The sequence below is a fragment of the Stylophora pistillata genome, chromosome 2, assembly GCF_964205215.1.
Source record: "Stylophora pistillata chromosome 2, jaStyPist1.2, whole genome shotgun sequence".
NCBI classification, from domain to species: Eukaryota; Metazoa; Cnidaria; class Anthozoa; order Scleractinia; family Pocilloporidae; genus Stylophora; species Stylophora pistillata.
Window position 1 is genome coordinate 24,224,315 of NC_142520.1, and position 24,719 is coordinate 24,249,033.

At 38.7% G+C, this 24,719-nt stretch overlaps 2 protein-coding genes and 2 pseudogenes across 3 annotated transcripts; 2 read left to right on the plus strand and 2 right to left on the minus strand.

Moving 5' to 3' along the window:
- The window catches only part of LOC148737945 (origin recognition complex subunit 5-like), a 4,797-nt pseudogene extending 2,181 nt beyond the window's left edge, over positions 1-2,616 (minus strand).
- A 2,018-nt stretch (positions 2,617-4,634) lies between these two features.
- Positions 4,635-10,958, plus strand: LOC148737946 (uncharacterized). Its single transcript, XM_088751390.1, has 11 exons — positions 4,635-4,695; positions 5,325-5,438; positions 6,246-6,302; positions 7,191-7,286; positions 7,725-7,770; positions 7,893-7,948; positions 8,169-8,255; positions 8,377-8,434; positions 8,982-9,182; positions 9,341-9,387; positions 9,868-10,958. The coding sequence occupies exons 1-11, from the start codon at positions 4,648-4,650 to the stop codon at positions 9,961-9,963; spliced, it is 906 nt and encodes a 301-aa protein (XP_088607516.1). The 5' UTR covers positions 4,635-4,647; the 3' UTR covers positions 9,964-10,958.
- Positions 10,959-10,994: 36 nt separating this feature from the next.
- On the minus strand, positions 10,995-18,714 carry LOC148737947 (origin recognition complex subunit 5-like). Its single transcript, XM_088749366.1, has 6 exons — positions 18,380-18,714; positions 17,300-17,437; positions 15,514-15,981; positions 15,079-15,283; positions 14,599-14,784; positions 10,995-11,741 (listed from the first exon to the last, which is right to left on the minus strand). The coding sequence occupies exons 1-6, from the start codon at positions 18,581-18,583 to the stop codon at positions 11,491-11,493; spliced, it is 1,452 nt and encodes a 483-aa protein (XP_088605492.1). The 5' UTR covers positions 18,584-18,714; the 3' UTR covers positions 10,995-11,490.
- Positions 18,715-18,729: 15 nt separating this feature from the next.
- On the plus strand, positions 18,730-22,877 carry LOC148737948 (cholesterol 24-hydroxylase-like; annotated as a pseudogene). Its single transcript, XR_015997442.1, has 4 exons — positions 18,730-19,509; positions 20,194-20,525; positions 21,799-21,872; positions 21,993-22,877. The product of XR_015997442.1 is annotated as a cholesterol 24-hydroxylase-like (transcript).
- Positions 22,878-24,719: the final 1,842 nt, after the last annotated feature.

The following is a 24,719-nucleotide window of genomic DNA, read 5'->3' on the forward strand; positions in this document are numbered from 1 at the left end:
TATACCGATAATTGGTCAAACAAGACTCTCTCAGAGATGTTATTTAAAATTGGCAGTAACGTTGGCGAAACGATCGGTTGGCGTTTAACGCAATGAACACGATGCTAAACGAAACTTTTTCTCGTATAACTGGGGTTGAGAGGGGATGTACAGATCAGACGAAAAAGATAAAACGCCTTTCTTGTAAACGTCTATCAACCACACTCTGCAGACTAGAGAAGCTCTAACCTGTCAGCTGAATGTTGGATTTTTTCTCTTTTGCAGCAGCTTTTGCTCTGTTAATTAATCCTTTTCTCCCCTGTTTGGTAAAGAACCTCATGTCTGTGTGAGCTGGGTTATATGACGCCAGATGTGATGATATCTACAGATACTTGACATAGAATGGCAGTTCCATGTGGGAACGAACAGAAATTCCTGCAAAAATCGTATTTCTTGGATTAGACATCGGCAGCTGTTCGGAATTTCACTGCATAGTATAAAGTTATCTGCTGCAAAATTCACAAATCAAACTACTGACTTTTAAAAGTCTATGTAAACCACAGTGAACATACTGTTCTCTGAACACTTCCCAAGGCAGTGAAAAAATTTGTTTAACAATCCAGAGCTTGTTTATTTGGTGATCATTTCCTTTATTCTCGTAACCTTAATGTGTGATTCAGGGATGATATTGTAAGGAGAAATTAGATGCTGCTCACTTTTAGGGATCAGAGGATCAAACCACAAGTCAGAGCGACCAGCATCTGGTTTCTTATTTCAGTTCTACTCCTGAATCATCAATTAGGATTAACAGAATAAAGGAAGTGATCTCCAACCTAAGAGGCTTTGATTGATCGACAAATTCTCCTTGTCTATAACAAAGGAAATGTAGAGAGAATTGTGTCGTCTGAGCCTGGGTTCGAATCGTCTGGGTACGAAAGATCTATGGATACGAAACGACTGCTAAGCAACGAAGGAATTCCGCAATAAATTGCATGCGAAAACCAATATCGCCCAAATTGCAAATCGATGAGGGCGTTATTAGTTTTCAAGTGCAATTGAAGCCACAATTCACCACTCAAGTAATGGATTTTCCTTGAATGATTGAATTAAAATAAGGAAAAAAGAAAACAGCATTACTTATAATTGTTATGTATACGTAGATGCGAAAACATATTACGTAGATGCGAAACAATATTACATAGCCTCGTTTTCAACTCCAAATTCCACACTAAATACCTTGCTTTATTAACCAATCAGAATGCAAGATTTTACTCAATGATGGGTTAATTCTACATTTATTTGAAAATGAGATGAGCGACACCAGCTTAATTCACAGCTGTCTTTACATTTTCTATTTAAAATTAATAAAAACATGACAATAATTATAATAAGAATGAAAACCACCTCCTACCCTTTAAGTTTTCATTGCATGTCTGTGTTCTTTGTCCAATGATATTCTTCCACTGGTTGCTAAAGTAACTAAAACAAATTAAATAAGAACCATCTCCTCTCAATTTATGTCTTAAACAAAGTGATGATGATTTCTAATAATGTTAACCCTTCTAACTTTGTTTTCTGAAAAAAAGTTCCGATAAAACTGACATGCAATCTGCATTTTGTAATGATTCTTCTTTCTGCAAGGTTTTTAAAAAACAATATCAGCACTCTAGGAGCAGAGACACCTTATTTAAAAACAATAATAATAATGGTGACTGTGCACATATCTTTCTCAACCTTAACAGAAAGAGGAATGTAATTTTGATATGCAGATTCCTACTCAATAATACACAGTGCTTCTCCTTTAAAGGAATCCTCCACCTACCAGATGTCTGAGGTCATTCAAATCCCTACACACAGAATAGAACACACTCAGGAGAAGCTGGCAGTATGTTTTGAAAAATTCCACTGAATATGAAGATGGGCTTTCTCTTGCCAGGATCTGCATCAACTTAGTCTTTGAATAGTCAGGAAGGGAATGATATAGGGCTTATAGAATCCAGTGTCAACTTGAAGCTTTTCCCAAACAATTTGACTGAGCAAGACGACGCAAATGTTTAGATGAGTTAGTTCCTGAAGCCTTAAAAAGGTAGGAAGAAAATTTTCCTGGATATCTCGAGGTTTCTCTGCTTTGTCAAGCACAATGTAGAATGTTTCATTCATGAGTTCCTTCCCTGATAAAGTATGTTTAAGGTGACGTAAAAGTCTTTCCTATTTTCACATTTGGGAGGGGCATTCCAATTGCTGTCTTTATCTGGATCTTGTAGCTGGTATAAGATGTGCTCAAAAATCAGTCTTGCTGTAAAATTCTCAACACAGTTAACTAGCACATGTAGAAGCTGTTATATCAGAGGGAAAAAAAACACAAAAGAACGAGTTACTATCAGTAAATGGTTTGATCCAAGGATCACTAGACAATTATGTTGTGTAAATGTTTGCATGGGGTTAGCAGTGTTCTTCCTTATTTTAGGCAGGACAGGTAAAAGAAATATTTAAACCATTACAGGAATTCTTGTACCCGTTGAATTTTCAAGAATTTCAAAGGATTTTAGACAGTAATACAAGGTACCACAAATGGTAAATGTTACCAGCACTGTCTGAAAGAGAGAATACAGGGTTAGTCCCAGAAAGGACTGCCATTTTCAACCAGGTTTTTGACAGCCTGAGCAAAAATTAATGTCTCTCACAAGTGAGCAATGATGAAACAACAACTCAAACTCATAAAATTCAACTCACAAATTAGTTTGGTCATTAATTGACTCTGATGCTCTCGTGATGACATCTGCTCACCTTATCAAACCATCAATCTCAGTCACTAACAACAGTCTCTTTTAGAGCCTTCCCTAATACAGGCAGGCTCACAATGTGATTGACAATACCTGTTCATCTCAAGTAATTGAGATGAAACAGCAATTGGCCTGTATACAAAATGGCAATGCATTCAAGTAAAGAGTATGCAGCTGGACCATTCAGTGAAAGCTGTGTGGCAACAGGACTGAATAATGAAATGCTACATTAGAAGGTAACTGATTGACAACGCCGGCTCAAGTGTGCGAGGTCTAAAATTTAATGAAATTAGTGGTAAATAATAAGGGCTGACATTTAAAACCTAGGCACTTTGTTGTTGTGTAAGGCATTTTCTTATTTCCAGAGTTTTTAAGGAGAAAATTAATTTTCGAAAAGTTTAAGAAAGTGTACAATGTTTTTGGAGGTTGTTCTGTTAAAGAAAAGAGGCGATGAAAACAAGGCCTTGAGGCAACAGAATAGGAAATCAACCATGCAAATGACTCAAAGTCTGTTTTCTGCGGCGAAACTTAGCATGTGCACAAACATTATTCAGCTCTGTTCTGTGTGGGTAGTTAAATGATGTAAAGTTACCTCCCATGAGCCTTCTGCAGCCTATTTGCGTATCTCAGTAAATAGCTCTTCAACACCAGAGAGTGACTAGCATCTAATTTTCCCTTACAATATCACTCCTGAATCACACATTAAGGTCAGGAGAATAAAGAAAATGATCACAAATTGCAAGATGCTCTTGATTGAGATACAATGAATATATGAAGATCATATATTTTGAACTGCGGTATTAGATACGCATGATGCACGATCCTCGTAGTAGATAGCGCTATTTAAGCAATAGCGAAAATCAGACCTGAAAAAAATCAGGCCTGTACGGGACTCGAACCACTAACCTCTGCGATACTAGTGCAGCGCTCTACCAATTGAGCTAACAAGCCAACTGGGAGCAGGCCGTTAAGTTGATTCGTAATAAACCCGTGAAAGTGATAAATGAGATACAATGAATATATAAAGATCATATATTTTTGAACTGCGGTATTAGATACGTATGATGCACGATCCTCGCAAGTAGATAGCGCTATTTAAGCAATAGCTATCTCATGAAAGTGATAAATCAGATACAATGAAATATATTAACTTCATATATTTCATTGTACCTGATTTATCACTTTCACCGCTTTATTACGAATCAACTTCACGGCCTGCTCTCAGTTGGCTTGTTAGCTCAGTTGGTTGAGCGCTGCACTAGTATCGCAGAGGTCAGTGGTTCGAATCCCGTACAGGCCTGATTTTTTTTTTTTTTTTTTTTTTTTTTTTAGGTCTGATTTTCGCTATTGCTTAAATAGCGCTATCTACTGAGAGGATCGTGCATCATACGTATCTAATACCGCAGTTCAAAATATATGAACTTCATATATTTCATTGTATCTCATTTCAACTTTGTTGATATATCCAAATTATTATGTAGTAGAAGGTGGTGCTTCAAAAATCAACGGTAGTGCTTCAATCTCAGTTTCACATTGACCCGGCCTGGATCCTCTTTTTCTGTTTAGAGTCTTAAGAAAAAAAAAACAAATAAAATACGAGATCATAGAGAATGAAATTAAACAAACCGAACAAAGTCTAAAAAAGACGATGCTATTTCACCTGAAAAATGTTTACATGGCTGAGCTAACAGAAAATTACCTTTTGTTCACTACGTTTCTTTTGTTTCAAATTTTGAATTTTTTAACTGCAAGATCTTTGAGGTTACCTTTTTATATCATTATTTTATTATGTGGTATCAGTGACAATGAATAAAACCGATTCCGAAAGGTACTGAATTTGTTCTTGTCACTGGTGTTTTTTTCCCAGTTTCTAAAGATAAAGACTATGAACAACTGGAAGCGGACCCGTCTCTTTATCCGGTATCACGACTCGGTAAGATTAACACATCGACAGCAGTTTAGTAGTGGTCTGTACTTTTACTCACTGACAATGATATTCTCTTTATCCGGTATCACGACTCGGTAAGATCAACAAATCGACAGTAGTTTAATAGTGGTCTGTACTTTTACTTATTGACAATGATATTCGTCATCACAGTTGTTCAAAAAGGCGTGATTTAATTTTCTTTTTTGTTGAAACCGCATAAAGCTTAACAAAAAGTTGCTTTTAAGGAACTCTAGTTTTCTCAGGCTTACATATTTGTGAAGAGAAAAGAAAAGAAAGAAATCACTTGAAGCTTGTTCAGGAAGAATCTCCAAGGGAACCAGTGAATAAGAATGGGAGGTACAACACAAAAGAACTGATGTTTGAAAAAAAGCGAAACTGCCTTAAGGGGTACCGGAGAACTTTCAAGTTTATAAAATGCCGGGGGATGAATCTTCCATCAAATCAAAAACCCACGTAATGCTATTCGCCCTACCCATCAGCTTGGTTGTGTTGGTTACCTTGCATAAATACATTTACTTTGGTTTTGGGTTTTTCTACTCTTCGCTGAAAACTGCTCTTTGGGATTGATTTTGACGGTTTTTATTTTATTACGCGTTTCTTTGTTTGTTTTAAAGGTTGAGAGTTTACGAGATGAGGCTGACAAAGCTAAACGAGAGTGCTTAGGAGTTAAAAAGATTGCGGAAGAGAAAGAAGTGCTATTTAAACAAGAACAAGCAGCACTGAGAAAGGTCATTGATCTAATCCAAAAGGGTTTCTGTCCATTGTGACACTGTCAGCAGTTACATATGATGCACGATCCTCGTAGTAGATAGCGCTATTTAAGCAATAGCGAAAATCAGACCTGATAAAAATCAGGCCTGTACGGAATTCGAACCACTGACCTCTGCGATACTAGTGCAGCGCTTTACCAATTGAGCTAACAAGCCAACTGGGAGCAGGCCGTTAAGTTGATTCGCAATAAACCCGTGAAAGTGATAAATGAGATACAATGAAATATATGAGGTTCATAAATTTCATATAACTGTCAGCAGTTACTTTTAAAATCGCACGTATAGATTTGACTTTTTTTCAAATGAATTATGTTTAGATTCAAAAGGTGACTGAATAAATCAAACAGCATTCGTACGTAGCAGAAACCGGAGTTAAGCACCGGCCTAATGGGCCACTAGGCTCGTAAACAGATTTGACCTTTTATTCCTATGTAGCACTCTAAATACGGTGGCTATCCTTTTTAGTGGCACGTGGAACTTTTAAACTTTGAGCGTGTTTATGTGAGGGATTTTGGCATAAGTTCCCGTCCCCAACGGTAGTAATAAATTAATAATGAATAAATATCTTCAGCCAGGAGACAACCTCACCCTTTGTTGGTTTTCAGTCTAATCGTGAGTACGGAGTCTCCGGTTCAAAAGTGGATCAAACTCTAAAGACGAATTTAAAGATAAACAAGACCTTCCTTTTTGAGTCTTCTGGCAGGCTACTCCTATTATTACTTCTATTTACATAATGATTGTCAATATCATCATCATCTTTTACAGGCTCTTTCAGAGGTGGAGCGAGAGTGCCAGAAACTGCGTAAAAAGCTACAATATGAGGTAGGACATTTCAAGAACTTGCTTGAATTATTGTTTTGGTTTTCGCGCACATAGCGCCAACAAAGAAAAGGAAAGGACTTCGGCTTAATCGATTGCTATCAGTATTACTATTTTTTTAAGTATGGGGTAACGCTGTGCGCGTGTTGCGAGCTCCGCTATAAATGAACACTTTCAGTTCCAGAAGTATTGACCGGTAACTTATCTTCTTAATTTCGGCACTAAGCAAGCAAAAATGTGACAAGAATAGTCTCATCAACTGCGAGTCGTTCTCATGCATAGTTCAAATAGCTCTGCTATTCGTGGGTAGTGCGTCATTATGCTAAGTGTCATGTCATGTCTGATTACAATAAATAAATAAATAATGAATTAAAAACATAATAGTAAATCACCAAATTCGCTTCACTTATTTACGAAATACGAAGCTGGTGGCAGCGTTAAGAAAGAATTAGGAATTATACCGTGGGGACTAAAGAGTGAAGAGTACTAAATGGCCACAGTTAGCTGCGTTAATTAAGTGATTGTAGTCTCGAAGAAAACAGACAAATATTCTGAAGCCTTTGAATCCACAGGAGTGACTAGCCTTTAATTTCTCCTTACAATATCACCCTTGAATCGCGCATTAAGGTCACAAGAATAAGGGAAAGTGATCACCAACTAAAGAAACTCTTGATTGTTAAACAAATTTTCTTTGTCAGCACCTTAGGAAATGTATAGTGACCAGTATGGAGAACATACATGCTGATGTTAGGGTGTGTAACGTTATTGGAACAGACACGTTCAAGTCACAACTTTTAAAAAAGGGGCTGAACTGCAGACACTAGGTTGGTTTGACTTGACGTGGTTTTAACTAGGATGATTTTGAAGTGTTTGGGTGTTTCGTGTTTTCAGCAAAAGACCAAGCTTCAGAAGATGCATGCTCAGATGCAAGAAGCTCACAGTATGAGACAACTGGAGCTGGCCAAGTCTACAAACATCGATAAACTAGTGAGTGGATTAATGATCTAGGTTTTTTTTTCGTCAGCATACAAAGTGATTTCATTATGAAAAATGATACTAACATAAAAGGTTTGAAATAGAATTACAAAGATGGTAAGTTTTGATCTCGTTCTTGCACTAGCCCGCGAGGAGGTCCTCATTGTAAACGCTTTTCTGCCCGCGGAAAGATTAGAGACGAGTCAGGATGAGGTTTTCCGGGGGTCTGGCACCAATAATGAGATCCCTTGCGGACCTTCCGTCTACTCACGTTGCTAAAAGACTCAAACTTTCCCGCGGATGAGCGTGCTGAAGCGATGATATTCCATTCAAGCACAGATTGAAAGTTATTAAGGATTTTTCTTTTTTTCATAACATCTATTTGGACTCGAAACGATTTTCATGCAAGCAGTTCAGGAAATTGATTGTAACTGCTCTCTCTGGTTCTAGATTGCAGATCTGGAGGAGAAAGAACTACAGCTTCGTCTTCTTACGCGTAAGTTATCCTTTAATGTCCTTTGATTTGTATCCTTTCATTTTATTTCGCTCCATTTCTCTTGATTTCTTTTCAATTTTAAGACTTAATGAATGTCATCTGATTCTCTTTTTTTTACATAGAAAACTTGGATAGAGATCAACGAAGAAATCTTTTCGCGCAAGAGCAATCCAAGAAGGTATTTTGAATCTGAATTTCCCCTTACCCACTCCTCCCCCTCCCCCCCTTTCTTTTCGTTCTTTTTACCGGACGCAGTACGAGCGAACAAAAGAGAAGAAGCTGCAATCCACAGGAAGAATCCTGGAACAAACGATGCGATAAAGAAACACTCTCACTCTTTTTCTATCTCCCAATTTTCCTCTCGTTTTCTACCTCTGACTTTTATTCCACTTTCTTAGGCCCTAAAACAAATGATGCAGCAACTGGATCATGAACGAAACTTGAAACTCGACGCTTTTGAACGCGTGGAAGATCTTCAGAGACAGGTTCATCGCTTTTTTTTTTTTTTCTTATTTTCTTCAGATAACATAGCATTTCAAAGACATTCTGCTATACACTAGTTGATTTTGTGCTCCTCTTCATATTTCTATTTTTTCTTCCTTTAAGATTTATGAATACGAGCAACATCTGACCAGCGGTCTATCAAGGCCAGGCTCTGGAGCAGGTATGGTTTATGGCATGCACACAAAAAACATACGAGTAAAAAAGAAGTCCGTGATGCCAATATTGTTGCTATTTTGACGTGCAAGATTACTCTCCGTAAGAATCGCTAGTCCCCGCATTCTAAGTTGAATTGACTAAATGGTCAGTTTTAAATACAAATTTACTATAACTGTAAATTGGTTTGAAGCGCTTGCTCTGGATTTTATCCGTATCCTTGAAGGAGGTTAGAAGCCGCCAGAGAATAAAATGATCATGCTAGGAGTGAATCTTCTGCGCTTCGATATCCGGATTTCAATCAGACTATGGCAAATAGGGGACATGGCAAAAAAAGGAGGGAGAGGGGGGGGGGAAATAACTTAGATAGATTCAGTCCTAGTTGATTCTCACTGTAGAAACGGGATAATCACCGTAATGTGGCAACGTCAGCGACTTAGCCCGAGGGCAAAACAAAAGGACAAGTGTGACAAAATGAAAAAGTCTCAGTGCTGACGTTCTAGTAACTGCACAAGAATCATGAGACGAATTTTTATTCTGGTCACTCTTCACAGGCTCGAGATCCGCATCTCGCACAGACAAACGCCCCTTGTCCTCTTACCGGAACGTGCCCGACTCTTACGCCGCGTCTCCATTGTTCGTTCCATCTTCCCGTCCATCTAAGCCTGTCAATGTAGTGCAGCCAGTAGCTGGAGGAGGTTTTTGGCCACCCCCTGTTGTTTTTCCACAGAGACAAGCCACCACACCAGACCCTGGTGAGACATATTTAGTCTAGCAATAGGTTTGCTTGATATTTTCTTTGACATGTTTGAGAAGGTGGGAACAACACTTTTCACTCGATAGTTTACAAAGATATGTCTTGTGATTTCATCGAATGAATAGCATCTAATTCACATTTTTCTTGATTTTCCAGTGAGTGGTTCATATTCACCGCCTCCCAAAATTCAAAGGCCAAAAACTGTAAGTATTAGTGAACGATATTCTTTGCCCAAGTCATTGCGACCTTCAGAATCGAGATGAATAATGATAATAGCTTCCCATTAAAGAACATGTCACAGTAAATGTTTGTTCTAAAAGAAAATAAAAGCTTCCATCCGAAACAACTACAGCAAAAAGGAGCAATAGAAGCAGTTTTCATCTGACTGTCGAAAAACTAAAATCAATCTAATCACTACAGCAACTCGCAATAAAGGCTTTCATCATTAGTTGCCTATGAGAACTAATATTTAAACCAGGCAAGCAACCAAAAGCGCGGGAAAACGCGGCTGACTACGATTGGTTTTTGTTTTGTGTCTGATTGGTTGAGAGGATGAGTTTTCTGGACCAATCACAGAGAAAGGTAAAGCAAAAACAAAGGTTCCCGGATTACTTTCGACACTCAATTTTACGATTCAAGTTCTGGATTCAGAATGTTCTAAATACTCGTCTTTCTTCCTGCAGCACACTGGTCGTTTGAGAGGGAAAGTTTCTGAGAGTCTCTTAGGTGACCTTGAACCAGATGATGTTCCAGATACAAGACTTCCTCCGACATTTTGAAAAGACTCACTTTGAGTAAAGTTTAGCGCAATATGACCGAAACGACTCGATAGATAGGGCCCTGATAAGAATTCGCAGCCCCAGCACATACTTGGGTTTCTTAAACGGCAGCTTGTTCACACGTTAGGGAAATGCCTTTTCTCTATGATGATTTAGCATCTCAATATTTCAAAGGAAGTTCATTACCTGAAATATACATGTTTACTCTCTGAGACACGACCCAAGTCCCAGGACGGGAAAATACGAGAGCTCGTTGTATTATAGACTCGACATTAAACAATGTTATCTCGAAAGTTATTTAATATATGAATAACTAACACGAAAAAATTGTGTGGAAACTTAAATGCCCTAATGGAATAGATCAAGGGATTATGAAGACTTTTTTATCTCTGGAAGATGAATTATTTATACCATGATTTTGGATGCATGCTTACGCTCATGACAACATTTGATGACACAGGTTTACTTTTAAAAGAGTTAATCGTAGCAATTGTCTACTTTATTTAAGATATTTGTCCAATAAGAGCTAGAAGCAGCAAAATCTTCCTCTCACCGTGTTTATTTTCTTCAGTAGTTCAAATGATTTGAAAAAATCTTCAAAGTATTTTTTAAACCACTATTTAAATGCAGGCTTGTGGGAAAAGTATCGTTCCAAAGCTAACTTTTTCGCAACTGATATAGTATTAATAAGTTCAGACTCGACCGAGTGTTACCAGTAATATCACGTCTCAAATTTCTTAGTGATCGTGCACCTCCGGTGGGATCAAACTATTCGTCCCCTCTTCGTCCAATTCAACGAAAGTTCGCGGGTAAGGACACTTTTCCTTCGGACATTTTCAACCAACCTCATGCCGAAATACACACTCGCTAATAAGCTAATATCCTTGTAAATAACTGATATCCCTTACGAGCTTTGTGTACTCGGGAATTTTTATATGGAAAAGAGATTTTGCACTTTTGCAGTCTTATAAAAATAAAGTTTTCCACGATATGAATCGAGTGTTAATTCTTACGACTATCCAGTCTTAGGGTAATACTACAATATTCATTTAATTGTACATCCTTATTACGCATGATTTTCATGCGACAGCAGCGCACAAATAAACAAAATGGTCGCTTTTATCATGGTGAAAGCTCGCCAACGAGGTAAATCGTGATTACCTGTGTGGGGCTATGATGAGCTGTGTTGGCCTATGGATGCCTATACATCAAATCGTTAAATGACTACAACTGACAATTCGTATTTACGAGGGGTTGATGATCAGCCATTGGTCGGAAAAATGAGCCTTAACCCCTTCCCCAGTAAAGAAAGACTGGACTTTAGAAGGTGGAATGCGGGTTCATTGACGAAAGAGGAGAACTTAAAACGTGGATGATGCATCTATTATATCTCAATACTTTCTGGATAATGTTCAATACCGCTTCTCGTTTATCGCAGGAAAATATATTTAACCAATCTCTAACTTGGCGTCCGTTATACTGGCAAAAGTATTAGACAAGGGGGGGAGGGGGGGGAAAGGAGGTCTGTCAAACAAAGTCGTACAAGTACTGAATAATATCAAACTCAAGTTGTCTCGCGATCTCTGAGATGGTGCTGAAGCTCACGAGGCATTTGTATTTAGGACAATCTATCTGATCATCTGCTGTGATTTGCGCCAAGAGATTTAGCGACACAAGGGATGATATCTGACAAAGGATGTTCGCGGTTGGAGCGACTTTATCCTCCACAATACTGTAAAATATGGCCATTAGTCTGTCCATTTGAAAATTCTTAGGACCTAACAGGACAAAACGAAAAAGAGATTACTGACGGTTAAAAACAATTTTGGGCCAGTTGGATTGGACTAAAGAAATAGCGGGGGGAGGGGGTGGAATATGGCTAATTAATATTATTAAGTTATGATGCCTTTCACTGAAATTTTATTGGATCACACGTTTTTCTAAGGCGGATGCAAAAATACCCTGGATCGCTTGAACGTTGAAAACTCCATTACGGATTTTGGATTTTCGTTAAAGGAAGTAAGCATAGAGGATCGTACTGTTAGTCTTCGGTCGCCCTGTGTCGTTATCGGTTGGTGTCTAGTTAGGTTTACGGTGAAGTCGCCCAAAAGTCATCTCGCCCGAACCTGAGTCATGTTGGCCGAAATTCCTAGTCATGTCGCCCGAAATTTTATCGAGTGTTTAGACTTGAAGAAAAGTAACTTAAGTAAATTCTTAAGTAAATCGCAAGGAATAAACTCAGTGCTGAGGAACATGCGGAAAGCTGTAGTCTCAGGCTTCCTTAAGGTTACCGTGCACCTTCAGGGGTGTCTCCTGTGCAAGCGATGTAGCGCGTCCGGTTTTAACTGTAGATATCTAAACCCTTATATCAAATAAAGGCTTATAGGCCACCGTAACGATTACAAAAGATGACGAAGGGCTAACGCTCGAAACGTGAGCTTTTGTAATCGTTACGGTGGCCAATTTACCATTTCAACTTTGTTGATATATTCAAATTATTTCGTTACTCCCACCGACGCAGCCCCAAACAGTTTCTTTCGAAACTATCAGCCTTTAAGGCTTATAGGACTGGCTAACAGACTATACCAAAAGTTTTGAAAAAAAAATTGACGAATTTTTCACGACTTCTAAATGCGAGCGCCCGAATCACCTTTTGAACATTATATGTCGGAGCGAATGTTGTTTTTCGCTTATTTAATAATTGTTCCTCCGTTTCCGGGGCCAAAGCGCTAAAAAAACGTGTCTGCGATTTGCCATGTTCAATTTCAGTGAAAAGTTAAAGAACATTTTTGAAATAGGATTAAAAAAATGTGGAGTGATCGTACAAAAATCGCTCTTGAAAAAAAAGTATTTAGAAATAAAAAATTCGGAGACAAATTTTTGTTGTTTATATGTAAAACTAGCTACTGTCAAAATTTGAGAGCAGTCGAACAAATCCCCTTTGACTTGTAGTTCGATGCCGCAGGAGAACATGCAACGCACAACCAATCTATTCTTCCTCTGATTACAGAGCCAAAAGGTAGGTGGTTTGGTCGGTACCAGTCCTACAGATACGATGCTGCCAAAAACCGCAATTGTCGCACTGAAGGGCTTGCTGGCGTGCTCGAACTTCATTTTCGCACTCGATACAGGGATGATGGCTCATTGTATATTTCTTTTGCGTACGCGTAACAATCTCGTGTTTCAGCGAGCTGATTATCTCGGATTGAGGTAGCTGTCATTAATTTACCCTCTTTAAATATGGTTAACTGGATCAAAATTTACATGCGACCGGTTGAGGAACACAACAAGTTGCGTTAATTTATGCCGAGTCTGATCCTGAGGGGGGGATGCTGCTAACACGCTTTGTTCGCGTGGTTGACAATAAACAACAAAAAACCGCAGTAAAAGTTTCCGGTTGTTTTTTATACGAAAATTCAAACTAAGAAAAATTGATGTATTTTTTCTGATATGTGTGAAAAATTCTGATAACTGAAAGTGTTCCGCTTATAATTACTAGAATCTGTGCTGTAGAATGATCAGTTTAGTTCATAGCAACGAACAACGCTGAAATGAACAGCGCTATCTGAGTCTTTCTTTAACTTCATATTTGCATGAGTTAGCGGACGAAAACAGTTTACGAGTCAACATTTTAAGAGTTTATTCCTTGCAATTTACCTAAGATGTTACCTTTCTTCAAGTTTAAACACTCGATAAAACTTTGGGCGACATGACTCAGAGTATTGGGCACCTTGACTATGAGTTTCGGGCAACATGACCGGTGCCGGGCGACATGACTTCGGGCGAGATGACTTTCGGGCGAGATGACTTTCGGGCGACTTGACCGGTTACCGTCTAGTTCACTTCATTTTGTAATTTCAAGAACATAAAAAAAGATTGGGAAAGCCTTCAATGACTTGAAGAATCTTCCAGTGTAGTGCAGCTCTAAAGAGACCGGTCAAACGATACACATTTCCATCCAACATCTTAACAGAGGAGCAAGTTTGACTGTTTTATTCACCTATCTCACAGGTTCCATTTTCCATTTTATAAATCACACATTTTCTTCTGATATCTTGCTTCACGAGCGAATATTGGATCATTTAGACCGAGGTGTTGTAGCGTTGGCTAACTAACTCGTTGGCCTCCCGGTTAGCTCAATGGATAGAGCGCTGGATTGTTGTGCGGGAGGTCGAGGGTTCGAGCCCCGGCCTGACCAACACTCAGGGTCTTAAAATAATTGAGAAGAATATGCTACCTTTCTATAACATCAAGAAATGATTAGATATTCTAGTCTTCTCGGATAGGGACGAATAAATGGAGGTCCCGTCTCCTGCAGGGTTAGGGGTAGAAGACGTTAATTTTCCACGCATAAGATTACTGTGTGATGGATGTCCTCCCCTGGGGTGGGATGGGTGGGTAACAGGACCCCTGTTGATACCAGTGTTTACTACACTGAAGGGGCTATCCTGTATAATTATAGATGTCTACTCTACTCTAAATGACTGGTTACCGATGAACGCAATCAGCACGATGCTGAACGAAACTTTTCCTCGTATAAGGTTAAGTGGGGAGGTAGAGATCCGACGAAAAAAATAAAACCCCTCTGTTGTAAACATCTATCAACCACACTCTTCAGACTAGAAAAGTTCTAACCTGTCAGCTGAGTGTTGGATTTCTTCCCTTTTGCAGCAGCTTTTGCTCGGTTACTTAATCCTTTTCTCCCCTGTTTGGTAAAAAACCTTCTGTCTGTGTGAGCTGGGTTATACGATGCCAAATAGGCTGAGATCAACAGATACTTGGCATAGAATGGCAGCTCCATGTGGCAACGAACAGAAATTCCTGCAAAAATCGCAGTTCTTGGATTAGACATCTGTAGTTGTTAGGGATTTTGCTGCATAGTAGAAAAATATCTGACGCAAAATTTACCAATCAAAATACTGGTCGTCAAAAGTTCATTTAAACCCCACCTCTACGACCTATGATCAAACATCCTTTACACTGCAATGGAAAGGTTAATTCCAAATTATTTTAAACGGAGATGAGCAACACCCGCTTAATACAGAGCTGTTTTTACTTTTTCAATTTAAAATGACAAATTATAGAAATACAGAATTAATGAAAACAATCTCCTACCCAAGGCTCCAAAGTTTTCATTGCCTGTCTGTGTTCCCTGTCCAATGATATTCTCCCACTGGTAACTGGACACCTCCCTAAGGTAGACTGTGTGGAGAGCTTTCTTGAGATGAGGCTCAATGTTTCGCCACAGCTTGCGACTGTCTGTCAATTGAGCTTCACCAGATATTACTGGTTCACAATATTTTGGAAAATGAAGAAGAGCCTACAGGTATCATAACAGTGAGAATTTAATAACACATGTCTAAAACATTGTGCCCTTATGAAAAACAGGGTTCGTACCCTTTTTTGGACTAAAAATTCAAGGACTTTTCAAGGACTTTTCAAGGACATATTTTTTATTTTTCAAGGACTCCACCAACTGCAAAATAAAAGAATGTTCACCTTATCATAGTAGCGATTGTGCCGAGCTTAAGTCGAGCTAAAAGCCTATGCCTTTTTTAGTTCATCCACAACATTCGCAATTTTGCACTCAAGGTCTTTGCGAGCTATCTCCTTTTCTTTTGCAGTTCTCCTCAAACTATTTGACTTTGTAATCCACACAAGTTTCCCAGTGTCCTCTGCTTTCTGTGCAAACTCGTCTGCCGATTTAACAAGATTGTCAACATCACTGTCTAAACGCCTTCTTTTCTTTTTAAGTTCGTCAAGTTCATCGACTAGCTCCTTTCGCTTCAGTTCTACACCCTCAGAGGTTTTCTTCCTCTTTTGTTCATCAAGATATGATAAATACTTCTGCCTAGCTCCTGCAGCTGACAAAAGAAGTGGTTTGTTGATTGAAACAGCAAGGACACCTCCCACAGATTGTACATGGTCTTGTACCAGCCTTTGAGCAATGAAGGAGCGCTCTTGGAGGTTCTCGACTTCCAGTTGCTTATTGACTGAGAATCCTCTTTCGACACTGGCCTGGCCATGTGATAATATCAGTAGCTCTGAGACTACTTTCCACAATGATTGGTAGGAAAGCACTCAAAGCACATGGCTTTTCTCAGAAAGAGGGAATAGTACAAAACATTTGATTGGCCCTTGACATTCGAGACATTCAACCAATCAGAGTGATTAATAGAACCAAGAACAGGACAAATGGATATGGGCGATTGATCGACATGCGGAGTGGCGTTACGATCGTTTGTTATTTGTATCTTACTATTATGTGTTGCTACGTTTGTGCCAGTTGCATATATTTTCAGATAAGGCACTCTAGAATCTAAGTTGGATTAAATTAGCTACAAATTTCAAGGACTTTCCAGCACTGACTACAATTATCAAGGACTTTCAAGGCCTTGAATTTTTATTTTGAGATTCAAGGACTTTCAAGGACTTTCAAGGCGCGTGCGAACCCTGGAAAAACAATATGCACTAAAAACATTTACCAGATGAGGGTAATTTTTACCCGAATTGACCAATCAGAGTGCTTTGTCTGTTTCATTTTACCGCCGGGTAAAGTTTACCCTAGTGGGGTAAACTTACCATTAGCAATTCGCTCGTTAGAGCCCTTTTATGGGCTGTATCGACGCAAAATAATTACATTCTTTCGATTGTGCCTTCTTAGAATCGAATTTCGTGATTTGGTGTTGAAAAAGGTGCAAAACCGATCAGCTTATATCTAGGATGGCGCGCTTTTGGATTTGTCGGGATTCGAAAATTGACACGGCTATCTTTGCAACGTCATGTTTGTTTTACCTTTATGATAAAATATTGTTGACATGAAGGTGTTTTATTGACAGGTTTTAGGTGACAAGGGTCGCTTTCCATTCAAGAAAAATCACGGGTTCAAAATGTCGGTATTTTCGCTGGCCGAATGGAACGCGTCCGACCGTATCTAAGAGGATACACTCAAAACGTATTCCTAAATTTTCGAAAATTTATCGCGGAAATTTTCCCGTTCCATTCGATTTCTGACCAGAAATCTCGAAAATTTTGGTCAAATGGAAAGCGCCCACCGTGACACATGTAATCTTTAACCATCTTGGTGCCACGTCACGCTCTGAAACCTGCTGAGATGTTTGTTGATTCCACGAAAGAGGAATCAACCACCATCTCAAGATTGTCACTGTAGCCTAAACCATTTTTAAGTTCTGGAATTATTCTAGTTATAAAATGTCATATTGGAGAGCGAGGAGACGAGCGTGTACGGCACTTTCTGATTGCCATTGTTTTTTACTTCCTTTTGTTGAGTGCTCGGACAATAGTCGAAATAATAAAAATTCTTTCAAAATAGTAAAAATTCTTTCATATTTTCACATTTAGGAGGGGCATTCCAATTGTCATCTTCATCTCGATCTTGTAGCCGGTATAAGATGTGCTCAAATATCAGTCTTGCTGTAAAACTCTCAACACAGTTAACCAGCACATGTGGAAGCTGTTATATCAGAGGAACAAAAAAAAAAAAAGAGAGAGTTACTATCAATTGATGGTTTGATCCAAGGATTAAGAGGCAATTGTGTAGTGTGATTGCATGTGAGGGATTAGCAGTGCTCTCCCATATTTTAGGCACGACAGGTGAAAGAAATTTTTCAAACTCTTGGACCACTTCTTTTACTTGTTGAATTTTCAAGATTTTCAAAAGATTTTAGACAGTAATACAAAGTATCACAAATGGCTCACAATCTGATGTGGGCTCAGCACAAACTCTTGAACTTACTAACCAAGTGGTTGGTTACAACAATTTCAGTTTGTTTACTAGCCAAACTGGCTAGTGTAAATCTAAAACCACTCGCCCAAACTGAATTTCTACTAGTCTGTGGCTAGTTGGCTACCATTACTGATACTGTCGCATCCTGGTGATCGAGATTACACACAAGTGCTTGAGATAAAACAGTATGGCCTGTATACAAAATGCACCTCTGCATTCAAATCAAGAACATACAGCTGGACCATTCAATGACAGCTGTGTGGGTAGTCAAATGATACAAGGTTACCCGGCCGTCATGAGCCTCCAGCAGCCTCTCTGAGTATCTCAGTCAATAACCCTACGACACCAAAGAGTGACTAGAATCTAATTTCTCCTTACAATATCACCCCTGAATCACATATGAAGGTCAAGAGAATAAAGAAAATGATCACCGATTGCAAGATGCTCTTGATTGTTCAACAAATTCTCTTTGTCAGTGCCTTAGGAAATGCGTAAAGAATAGTAATGGAGATTACATTTATGCTTGTTAAAATTCTAGTTACCCTCCATAAGATAGGACAGTCTGTTTTCGCGTCAAGACACACAAAATCAACATTACGAAAAGCTTTTTCTTTCTTAGCAACAACCAGTTGATGTGATTTCTCCCAAATTATACTCGTTTGTACTCACCTCCAAATCTTTTAGCAAAGTCTGCACAACAAATGATTTCCCTGTACCGATGTGTCCACAAATGAAGATCGCTGGACAAGAGAATGTCTCCCTTTGCCCAAAAAGAGTTAAAAGTGTATCGATTTCATTCTCTCTGCCAATTACTTTGGTGTAAAGTTTCTTAACGTCGTCTTCACTAAACCCGAATAGCCCGCCATTCGCCATATTGGTTCACGCAAAGGCACTGTGGTGAGTTCTCGAAACTTTTACTATCCAGGAGTGGGTGCATTACCCGTTTCCTTTTTTTTTTTTTTTTTTTTTATTTTTTATTTTTTTTTTATTTTTTGGTCCGCGTTTTATGATCTCAAAAGAGAGGAATCTTGGTCCTTTTATCTTGATAAATACAACCAGGACTTCTAACATGTAGTGATAGCCCCATAGCTTTTTTTTGGTTGACTTTATTTCATTTTCAATGGTCTGAAATTACGAGAATAACTCTCCTCACCCTACTACTGTTGGCAAGGATTCTTTAGAAAACCAAAATGGCGTCCTTTTTGTTCGCTGTTCTCCATTTTCATCTTTATAACTTTGTGTATGACTGTATTTACCCTTGTTCTTTGCTTCGTGCTTTATCTGCAACATAAACACAAGACACTTGACCACATTCCAGGCCCTAAACGAGATGGATTTTTCCAAGGAAACATACAGACAATCGAACGCTTGAAAAACAGGCTGAATTCACCAACGCCTTCGAAGTTTTTAAGTTTCTTTCCCAAGAGTACGGCCTTGTAATAATCGTCTGGATTTTTCACACCCCGTTTTTCTACGTTTGAGATGTTTAATTAATCAACGAAGTGCTGATAACCTCCAATCTCCCCAAAGATGCTTGGTCTTACGATCAGCTCGGTTTCCAATTCAAGGAGAGGTTTATGGGTAAAGGTCTTGTTTCCGAGACTGTTCTTGGAAAATCGAAATCCAAACGGCTGGCAATCAATCCTGCATTTCACAGGAAGTATTTAAAGGAGCTTATGGAACAGTTTAACTTGAGCTGTGATGTGTTTTTGGCAAGACCGACTGGGTTAGCTGATGGTAAAACTGAAGTGACAATGGCAGATGAATTTAACCGGATAACTTTGGATTTAATAGGGATGGTAAGGGGTGTATTTCGCAGTTAAGATGCAACTGAATTTTTAGGATATGAATGACATTCAGGAGATAAAAATGCACTCACCACTCTACCCAATAACGAATAGTGAGGTATACTTTTTTTTATCTGTGCCCACCCGGAAATTAACAAGGGAATTAGAATTGGGGAAATTCACAGTTAAAAAGTTTTTACCTTATTTCCAAATGTAACTAGGATGGGTCTGTAATTGGCCACAGAATAGACTTTAATAAGGTAGCAGAACTGAGAGACCAGAAGCACATACACTGCACCCAGCAAAAATTGAATCAAGAACCCCCCCCCCCCCCCCCATGGGAGGCCTGTCTACTGGTACAGATACACAGGGGCTTCATTAATGTTTTCTGCAGGAGGGCAACTGGTTTTCACAGGCGAGCAAAACTCTTTGAACTGAACTTCTTTACTAGATTATAACTTTCCTCCAGACCGTCAAATCAGGTGGGCAAAACCGTCCTCACAACCGGTCAATTTGCCCAGTGCCTGGCCCTTAATGAAACCCCTGGATACATTGTTATTTTTTCAGCCCATGGTTGACCCATCTAAATTTTTTTTCTAGTCCACTCAGTATCTTTTTGGAGTTGCGCCAATAACACTAGAGACCTTTCTGTATGATGATGTTTAGTGTAAAGCTTGTACTTTCTCTCCTTTTCAGGTGGTGTTTGGAATTGATCTAAATGCTGTCAATGATTCTGATCCCTTGTTCCCAGAAGCCATTAAAGAGTGTTTAGTTGCTCCAATTTAGTGTTTATCCCATCCTCTTCATGCTATTGACTTCACAACCTATGGCTATCAAAACACTGTTGTGGCAGCGGTTCATTTTTTAAAGGATACTGGCAAGAAGATTATAGATGAGAGAAGAAAGGCAGTATTAATGGCGATGATGTTCCATCAGATATTCTCACCTATATCCTGAACTCAGCTCCTGAAGACACTCAGTTGGACTATGAAGAGATGTTGGATCATTTTCTCGCATTTTTATTGCAGGTACAACATAACAATACCATAACCAGTACTCGTTAAATTAGGAAAAATCCAGGTCGCCCTTATGGCAATTGCCAGACAACCAAGCCCCTGACTTTGGTTGCCCCGATGAGAACTTGGTTGCACTCATGCACGATCTCGAGCCCTTCGGCTACTTGTCAGTGGTTATTTGTGAGAGATTAATCGTGGGTATCTCGCATGCAGTATCGAAAGAATTGATACTCTACGCTAGTATTGATAATTTTCGATCTGACCTTGGTATCGTTGGTATCAAATATTTGATATCAGTATCAGCCCATCCTTACTCATTGAATCGAGCAAACGGCGTTAAATAATTTTCACAACCTTCCTGGGTGGATCCATCCATCAGTATCAGGAATAAACCTCACATTTTAGGCTATTTTCATCTCTCAAGTTTATAGCTTCTGCACTTTATTCTGTTAGGCATCAAAGTAATGTAAGTACTTCAATTTTTTCCTGGGTTGTCTGGCGAATTCTTCTGGGGCAACCTGTCCTTTATTTACCCTAAAATCTGATTGCCTGAATGAATGAATGAAGTTTTAGTTGTCTCAGGCAACCGGGCAACCGCTAATTTCGAGCACTGCATAACATGTACATTGTAGGAAATGCTTGTTTGCTATGACACAGTTTGAAATTAAAATGATGCTTGGAACAGCTTTTGAAATCAAATAATGTATAATAAAAATCAAAAGCTTGTTCCAATGTCCTCTTAAGCAGTTTTGTTTTCAATATATTAGCCAAAATCCTCAAAAGTCTCTTGGTAATTTTATTATCTTTCTTACTCTTTACTAAACATGGTGCTTGCAAAATTGCTGACCATAGCCATATACAGGACAACACACTGTCACCCATTAATTAACTCAGTGGAAGGCACAGCTTGCCAAAGACTCCTCTCAGTGACAGAACCTTGGACAGCCAATGTCATGTGTCTAGGGATCTGTTTACTGCAAAAAAGTCAATTTTTCCCCTCCCACACTTAAAACTTAACTACTTTTTAACATGAATTAAAATTTCAAAGCAGACATGTCATGGAAAAGCACAGTAACAACTATAATTTCCTCTCTACTTTAGTTACATGTATCATATATAGTAATCTATCTCAAGGCATCGCGTCCCATTCAAGGGGAAGAAAACCCAGAAAATATTTGGCGCAGTGGTAGGTTCATGCAACTGAATACAGATCAAGGTTACAACTAAAACAATCTAAAATGAAATCTAACAGCAAATTCTTCAATATTTTTATTCATTTTCCAAGGTGAGGAAACCACTTCAGCAGCTTTGTCTTTAAATGTTGGCTGAGACAGCAAAGAATCCTGAAGTTGAGAACAAGTGAGTTAAGTATTACACAGACCTCTTCTCCATCTAGTACACAGTCATCATACCACTACATTTCAATAACTTCTACATTGTGTAATAATCAGGGATAAAATCCTTTCAAATTTGTTACAGGTTAGTGCAAGAGGTTGATGATATCTTTGGTTCTCGTCAATATATTTCATATGATGACCACGGCAAACTAAGTTACACAGGTCTTGCCATGAAAGAAACGCTTTGGCTTCACCCCAGCATCCCTGGTTTCACCTGAGTAACGGATAAGAATTGTGAATTACGAGGGCACAGAATACCAGCAGGAATATTGATAAATATTGTTGTGTTTACTTTACACAACAGCCCCAAGTACTACAAGTACAGCACGACCCCGAGGGATTCAATCCTGAGTGATTTTCAACCTTAAATGATGAAAATGAAGTAGGACATTGACACTTTTACTACATTCCTTTTTCACCTGGCCCACAACACTGTATCGGTCAGGCTATTGCTGAATTTGAGTTCAAGGTACTCATGTCACGGTTTCTGAAGTTGTTCAAGTTTAAGCTGGTTCCTGGACAGGATTTGAACTATGAGGAACCCAATCACCAAAGGACAAGATTTGTTGCATTTTGCAGTCATTGTTGTTAACTTAATACTGTTAGCATGTATGTTTGATTTAGGCAATTGAAAATATAATTCTAATAAGGAACTTAAGCACTAAGGACAAGAAATGCAGAGGAATTAAAAATTAGTAAATAAAAAATTAATGTATATTATAAGCTGCAATTTTGCAAATGGCTGTGTGCCTTTACCGTCTCTTGCATCACCACACCTCAACTTCAGCGTAACTTATGTGAGCAGCTTGAGTTCCAAATGGAAACATAAATAATTTGCTGCTTGCGTTTGAGTTCTCAGCCCATGCAAATGTAGTTGATTTCATGTTCTTGCTGCTGTGTAGAGGGAAGCCAAGAAATGTACAAAGTTTGAAAATGCATAAGCCGAGCAATTTTTCTGCTCATCAAAGCTTTTGTTTCACCTCCTTGTTACTGTGACTGTTGTTATCTGTTTAACAGTGGCGGATCCAGGGGGAAGGTCGGGGGGTCTGGACCCCCCCCCTCCCCTATCAAACCTGACGCTTACAACTTTGAGACAGGATCGTATATCACTTTTAACTGGCTGATTTTTTTAAATTAATCCAAATAAACGGTAAGCGGCCAAGGAATTATAACGTGCAACCGCGACTGGTGGGAGGGGGTGTGGGGGAGAAATAATTTTCCTCAGAGTCCAACAGTCCTTTGTGAACCAAAGTTTGGACCCCCCCAATCAAAATTTCCTGGATCCGCCTCTGTTTAAGCATAGTTAGTAGAGGTTAAGGTCCTTAATACTGGGTTAGTGCAGTTCATAAAAATCCCCTGACAGTCATGGAATTCTTTCAGACTTCACGCAACTAAACTCGAGGAAGATGGGTGCTAGTCAGGAATATAATGGTTAGGAATTTTAAAATTTCAAAAGAGTACCAATCTCGTGTTAGTGAAATGTCCACTAATTTTGTTATTGTACTTATATTTTACATGTCCATATACACCTGCTGCTTTTAGTTTGACTGGAGCATTCAAGTTTTTATTTATATGGAATTCAAAGTCTGCGCGCGTTTTAATTTCCCTAACCCATTAACTCCCAGAAGTGATTAACATGTAAATTTTCCCTGCAATATCCAGACATTATCCAGGAAACAGGTAATGAGAATACTCAAACTTATCAGGTAGAACTTGTTGTCTTGATCTAAAACCAAATTCACGTAATTTATTTCAAAGAAAACATGAGGAGAATTAATAAGCAGATCTTGGGTGTTAAAGCTTAAACTGTACTTATCAGTATGCGGCAGAAGCGCATGATGAGCACGTGACAGAGCTAGATTACGTTAGCTCTTGTCAACATCAAACCAGCCAAAATTTCCTCCAAAATGAAGCGAAGTGTAAAACAAAGCCTTAGGTTAAAGAGAGAAAAATAAAAATACAAAATGCCTACGGTTCTCCTGTATTTCTAAAGATTAACTCCCAGAAGTGATTAACATGTAAATTTTCACGTATGATGTGCGATCCTCGCAGTAGATAGCGCTATTTATGCAATAGCGAAAATCAGACCTGAAAAAAATCAGGCCTGTACGGAACTCCAGTTCAAAATATATGAACTTCATATATTCATTGCATCTCATTTATCTTTTTCACGGGTTTATTACGAATCAACTTAACGGCCTGCTCCCAGTTGGCTTGTTAGCTCAATTGGTAGAGGGCTGCACTAGTATCGCAGAGGTCAGTGGTTCGAGTCCCGTACAGGCCTGATTTTTAACATATTTGTAACATATTTGCTAAATAAAGGTGAAAAAAACGCCATTTCGCAAAATAGTAATTCTGTCAAAATTACTACTTTGCGAAACGAGTTTCTATTATGGTCAATAAATTGAGAGGTGACCAGGCTCTTAGAAAGATTGATCATTTTATTAGTGGACATATTTTGTTTCGGACGAAGAGGACATCATTGCTAAATAAAGGCGAAAAAACGCCATTTCGCAAAATAGTAATTCTGTCAAAATTACTACTTTGCGAAACGAGCTTTATTTTGGTCAATAAAATGAGAGGTGACCAGGCTCTTAGAAATATTGATCATTCTATTAGTGGACACATTTTGTTTCGGACGAGGAGGACATATTTGCTAAATAAAAGCGAAAAAACGCCATTTCGCAAAATAGTAATTCTGTCAAAATTACTACTTTGCGAAACGAGTTCTGTTATGGTCAATAAAATGAGAGGTGACCAGGCTCTTAGAAATATTGATCATTTTATTGGTGGAAACATTTTGTTTCGG